This window comes from Hevea brasiliensis, unplaced genomic scaffold (assembly GCF_030052815.1).
Source record: "Hevea brasiliensis isolate MT/VB/25A 57/8 unplaced genomic scaffold, ASM3005281v1 Scaf343, whole genome shotgun sequence".
NCBI lineage: Eukaryota > Viridiplantae > Streptophyta > Magnoliopsida > Malpighiales > Euphorbiaceae > Hevea > Hevea brasiliensis.
Window position 1 is genome coordinate 93,000 of NW_026614855.1, and position 7,080 is coordinate 100,079.

Genomic DNA, 7,080 nt, shown 5'->3' on the forward strand with positions numbered 1-7,080 from the left:
ATTTGTTATCATCACTACTCATACACTCTAAAATCCTCTATCACTAAGTAATTAAATATATTTAGCTTTTATATGTAATAAGTAATTACTTACATCCATCCAACACAAATTATATTTAGTAAACGGTCGTATTTTTTAAAAAAACTAGCTATAGTATGTGTATTATATTAAATTGACTATGAGAACGAGTTTTTTTTTTCAAAGATAAAAAAATACACGCACGCAGATCAGAAATAGAATTGGACCACTATTAAAAGTATGATAATTTTAACTGAATTCTTAGTCCTTTATAATCCACACACACACTCACCACACGATGTGGAATCTCAAATGACTAGTCTTATGGCACGCATAACTCATAAACGTTAAATTAAATATTTATATTAAAATTTATGCACTTATTATAGTTATTTTAATTAATTTATATTAATTTTAATACAAATATTTAATTTAATAATTATTAAATTTATTTTATATAAGGTCAAGTTTAAATTAAATATATCTTATTAAAATAGTAAATGAGCATCATATATATTATGTGTATTTTATATTAGATTAATAAATAATTAGAAAATTTATAATATACACCGAGAAAACTAAAAATTAGTATTCTCTATAGATACAAAAATTCAGTTGCTTTTTTATTTAAAGTGACGTGAGATTTATACATGTGTAAGTGAAAAAACATATGTTCCAAAAGCGCTGAATAATCCCTCAAATAATAATTATTGCATATTTTAATTCTTATATATTGATACATGACACTTAATTATAGAAAGTTATTGCCTAGACTTCGTTCATTATAAATTAAAAATACAAATATACGAAATTAATATATTTAATAAATATGTCTCATCATATATCTTATGTTTTGGGTTCATAAGAGATTGAGTTTAGGTAAAAAAAAAAACCCCTTAAAGACAAGACGAGCGAGTCTCCGAATATTATATTATCTCTATGTTTACCTCTCCAATTAAATAATTAATAAAAAAAATTTTCAAAAATAATTATTACCTACTCAGGTGTATATACCAAACCCATAAATAATTGTCATTTTAATTAAAACCATAATACATCTCACTTAAAAATACACATAGATAAAACACCCAACTAATAGACCACTGAAAAAATAATTTCCTTTTCAGTGGTCTTGGAAGACATGCTATCCCTCTAGCATAAAGATAGAATCCACTCTGCACAATACATTAGATGACAGAAAATATACGAGTATAAAAGGTTTCTATTTTTGGGTTGCACGCGAAATATCTTATAAATCTCCAATAAAGTAATCTAGGAGTCGTGGAAGAAAGGCAGAGGACTTCCCTGGCCATAAAAAAAAGTTGTAAATTGCTTCTCTAGAGACGTATTGAAGCAACATACCACACAGAGACCTATCTATGGAACAATGGGACCCAACACCAAATCTCCTCTTCTTCCTGCACCACCAACATCTCCTCCTCCGCCCCCACCTGGGATCAAACCGCGTTTCTGAACAGGAAAGGCCATTTTTCTATGTTTTCAAAACCCATTTGTTGTCTTTTCATTTGCTCCCAAAACATATTTTAAAGATTACTATGTTTGGCTTCAATTGATCAAACACTTTCACAGTTGTCATTCTTTGATTGGTCTTTCCATGTAAAAGTTTTCAATTTCCTAGAATTCAAAACCTCGTCCTTTTCACTTCTGCTGCTGCTTCGAACCCTCTCTTAGATATTTTTAACACGTTTCGATCATTCTATATATACAATTAACTGGATAACACTTCTCTTTATCGCTTCGTTAGTGCTTAGTTTGTAGAAAATGCAAGAACAAACCAGTAGCCATGGCGGTACCTCTTCTTGCTACAGAGGGGTTCGCAAGAGGAAATGGGGGAAATGGGTGTCTGAGATACGTGAGCCTGGAAAGAAAGCTCGGATTTGGTTAGGGAGTTTTGAAACTGCTGAAATGGCAGCTACTGCTTATGATGTTGCAGCTTTACATTTCAGGGGACGTGAAGCTAAGCTTAATTTCCCTGAGTTGGTTAATGATCTTCCTAAGCCTGGAAGTTCCAATGCTGAAGATATTCGCATGGCTGCACATGAAGCTGCGCTACGTCTCAGGACACCTGTGAAGGAGCCTGAAGTCAGTGGTGGAGGTGGTGGCACTGGCTGTGGCAGTGGTGGTGGTGGTGGTAGCTCGAATAACGTGGTGGGTCCGGTGACTGTGAGGTTGTCGCCGAGCCAGATTCAGGCGATCAACGAATCACCTTTGGATTCACCAAAGATGTGGATGCAAATGGGAATGGTAGAAGAGTCAATGATGTTTTCAAATGATGCAGTGGAAGATAATGAATGGAATTATAACATGCAAAATGATTCTCTTTGGGATCCTTAGGTAACGTTTTGCTTCCTACTTACAAAATAATATAATATAAACACTTAGATTACTTTTTTCTTTCTAATTGTCAACTTCAAACCCTCATCCAACAATTACAATAGGAAAATATAATTTCTTTATAGAATTAATTATTAGTAGAAAACACTTATCAAAATCTAATTCATCATGAGTCACTATATAGTTGTCTTTCTTATGCATATTTCGATAAAATTAAATTCTGATAAAATACTTACGGTTTGAGAATATATTTTTCTATAATATACATATTTTATTATTTTTTCATATTTATATCATCAAAAATTAAACTCTTGACTGAAATTTTATTATTTAAAAAAATTTTATTTATATCTAATTTATCATAGATTTATGATAAAATATTTATGTATTCAATCTATAAATAAGTTTTTCACTTTTCATCTAATATAAGTCTTGATTAGACTTATGTTTTCAATATAGTAGAGGTAAGTGGTTATTGAAAACTATTAATTGGTGGGTTTGCATGATCGACGAATTGGGTTGCCAAATAAGGGAAGGGGTTTCAAGGGAATTGAGTGCTTGGTGGAACAATATCTGAAAGAGCTAGTTTGGGGGAAAAGAAGGAAAGCCAATCCATTGTGTATTCTACCTTGTGGTTTTTATAAAGGTGGAAGGTTTTAGGCGGGACCAGAAGACGATTCATGGATTAGCCCAAGAGCCACCCACGAACTCTCCTTCTCTTACATACATACTTTTTGTCACCTTCTTTGTTGGTGTCGGTTTGTTTGTACTATAAATTGTATTGCAATAAAATTTGTCATTATTATTATTTGTTTAGTCATTTTTAATCAAAAAGGCTCTTTTGAGTCTCTGGGTTAAATTTTTTAGTCCACTTAAGGCCTTTAGTTTTAATAAAATGGAGAAAAATGTTCAAAGTTGAGACTTTTAATGTCTCGTTAATAAGCCCATAATCTCCTACTTAAAACACAATTATCACCCACTAATCAGTAATTAAATCTCTAAAAAAGTCTCCACCTTTTTTATTATATTTTATGACCATTATTTTTTATTCTCTGCCAATCAATTTACTCAAACTTAGCAAGAAATTATCATCATTCTTTCGGTATGTATATTTCCCACAATTATTACAAATATCCTATAGCTTATTCATGTAGCTTGGTAGTTTTGCTTATCTATCTAGCAGGAGTTCTTATGAGAACAGTCAAAGCAACATGTATAAATAGTTCACTGTCGCACCTTTCCTCAAATGAGCTGGACATTGGAATAGAACAAACTGCTCATATGCCTCTGTACAAATTCAGATAATAATCAAATGCAAAATTTTATTTACTAAAACAGAATCCAACTTCCATTGATCAAATAAAAATCATAACCCGAATGCCAATTTCGATTTTTCCCAGAAACAAAGGGAAATAATTCAACTGCTAATATAGATCAGATGAAATTAGATATCCAACACAAGGTTAATTCCATAAAAAATTTTATAAATAAAAACTCCAATTTGATTTTGTATATGTTTTCTCTCACAGCAAAATCATAAATCGATTATGAACAAATAATTTCTTCAAAAAAATTATATATAAAAAAGCAGGGGACTTATTGTCTTTTGATAATTGTGGACCCAATCATAAACATTCTTGCTCTTAGGTTTGCAATATTTCTCTTCGATAAGCTTGGCCATGAAGAGGCCAATGGTGGCGAGCTTTTTGATTTTGGAAACGTCGTAGTATTAAGTAATGCAAACCCCTCACACCGTGCCTGCTAAGGAGAAATAACTCCTTGTTATCCTCATAGCCTATGCTATGCTATTGTGTAATTGTTGCTGCAATTGCCGCTGCTGATTGGATTTTTATAGCTGTGAAGTTTTATATGGCTAAAAGGGGTGGAGGGATTTGAGCTCTGGAAGGATCTGTTATGTCAAGACCCACTTCTTGATGAGCTCGAGTCTGCCACTTTGGAATGAAACTGAGATCAATGAGAGACAGAGAGAGAGAAACTTTGTTTCTACCTTTTTGTTAAAATTTGGGCTGTTTTAAGCCTTTTATTAAAACTTAAGGGTTTAACTAGTTTAAGTGAATTTTAGCCCATTTCTTAAGGTTTTAAAAAGCTTTGACCTAATTTTTATTAAATTTTAAATAGAATTTAATATTTCATAATTTTAAAATGATTCTAGAATTATTGAATCATAGTTTATTTATTATTTTTTATTATTAATTTATGTTACTAAAAATTATATTGAAATATTGAATTTGTGGTTATTGCTCTATGCTTCTCATCAACACTATTGCTTTTTTATTTATTTTTTAGATTTTTTGTCTGACTATTTTTTTTTTTTTAAATTATAAGAAAATCAATTAAGGGCGTTTATAGTTTTATAAAAAAAATAAAATAATATTAGCACATTCTATTTGATTTACTGGTTAAAGTCTTTCTGTGGATACAAAAACTAGATATATCCAAAATGCATTGGAGAGTGAATAATAATAATAATAATAACAACATTAATTGATAATATAAATTCTAACCATATGTGTAATAAACTGCATAAAGTTTAAATTGGATGTAATAATAGAAAATATAAATAATAGAAAATACAAATCTTCTCTTCAAAAGGATGCTTCATAATTTTTAAATTAGGTCAATAAAAAAATTATAAAATTAAACGGTGATAAATTACTATTAAGGGAATTATATACTTCCCTCCGATAAGCAAAATCAAATATTCTGTTAATATTATAAAATTTTTTAAATCAAAATAATTATTTTTATATTTTATATAAGTAATTTATCTTAAAATTCTTTGTACGAAATTGTATCAGTGTGTATATATATTACATGGGAAATGTAAAATTTGAGAATTCCATAAAAAATTTGAGATTTCTTGTGAAATATTGCTAATCATTCTCTGCCTAGTTTTGCAAATTTGTGTATCCCATTGGATATCTCGGGGGTGTTTCTCGCATTCTGGGGATCAACTACATATCCTTGTCACTTATTTTTGCGAAATTTTTCATTTTTTTAGGGAAATTTCAAATTTTCAATTTTTATTTTAAAGGAAAGTATAAAAAAATATTTACTTTCAAAAAATAAAAATATTTTGTAATTAAAAAAGTAAAAATAGTATTCATATATTTCATAATTAAAACAATAAATCATTGTAAAATATATTTATGTCATTTATGTATAAGTATTTCATATTTTAATATGAATGTCAAAATTCATAAAATAACTTTCTTTTTTTTTTAGAAGAAGTTATTTTCTTTAGAAAATGGTTTAATATTCTTTTTATCAAGAAAATATTTTCTATTGATCAATTTTTTAAGATTTTAAATGCTAAAAAATATAAAAAATATTTTTCAGAAGAAAACATTTTTCACAAAACAACAAGAAACTACTCTATTTTCTAATTAAAAAAAATCTGAAAAAGTACCCCAATTTTTAACAAGTGAACATATTATTTATTTTCCAATAATCAATTAGTTATTGTTCCAGTGCTTGCTTAAAAAAAAAAAAAAAAAAAAAAAGAAAGAGAATGAGAGTTGAAATCTTAGTAATACCCAAATTCTTTAAAATTTTTAAAATAAATAAATAAAATCACTAATCGCATGTAAGCGACCCTTTTAGTAATCTCCAAAAGAGAAGTAGTCACTAGCTAAAAAGATATGATTTTAAATCCTTTGTAATCTGTAAATTATTTTAAAAAATTAAAATAACAAAAAAAATTTTAATTCACTAGCCGTAGCTCTTTAAAATATAGTAATTTTATTTTAAATTTTCATTGCACTTTTTCTATATTCATTATATATATATCCATAATTTAATATTTTTATATATTACTTTTTATTAATTTTTTATATAATATAAAATTATTATAATATATTAATTATTATAATTATTGTGATAATATAATAAATTTTCATTTTTCATGATATATATGTTGTATATACACTTATCATTTTCAAATTAAATCAATAAAAATAGAAGTATATTAATAAAAATAAGAAATTATAAAGATGAAATTTATAATGAAAATTTTATATTATAATATAATTTTATAATGGTAAGTATTTTATGAAAATATAAATTTAATTATTTATTATTTTATTAGTTTATAAGTATTGAATTTATTCAGACTAATTAATTTTTATCATTTTATAATTTTTATAAAACATATATAATTAACGACAAAAATTTAAAATTTTCCCTTTGTTATTTAAGAGTTTATATGCATAATAATAAAATAACTTCAATTTCGTATAATTTCATACAATGTTAATTTTTTTTTATTTATAGTTATTTTTAATTTAATTTTTAAATTTTATTTGATAAAATTAATTTTACACATTTATATCAATAAATATCAAAATAATTAATTTTTGTTTGATATGTAATATTTTACATAATTTTATATTTTTTATAATATGGAGAAAAATTAAATAAGTTTGAAAAATATATTAATATTAATAAATTATTTATAAATCATACTTTTCAATAAAAAATAAAAAATCAATGTTAATCAAATAAAAAATACTGTCCAAAATATATTATTATTTTTAATTAAAATAATTACAGTAAAAATATATAGGTAATTATTTAATTTATAGTAAAATATTTTATCAAATTAATTCATAACATATTTTTAAATTAAATTTTTTATAATTATTTTTTCAGAAGTAAATGTCAAATTTTAATAAAGAAAGTTGTTAA

General features: G+C 26.2%; 1 protein-coding gene across 1 annotated transcript; it reads left to right on the forward strand.

Moving 5' to 3' along the window:
* Positions 1–1,455: 1,455 nt before the first annotated feature.
* Positions 1,456–3,181, forward strand: LOC110653041 (ethylene-responsive transcription factor ERF021-like). The gene has a single exon (XM_021808660.2). The coding sequence runs from the start codon at positions 1,801–1,803 to the stop codon at positions 2,371–2,373; it is 573 nt and encodes a 190-aa protein (XP_021664352.2). The 5' UTR covers positions 1,456–1,800; the 3' UTR covers positions 2,374–3,181.
* The last annotated feature ends 3,899 nt before the right edge of the window (positions 3,182–7,080 follow it).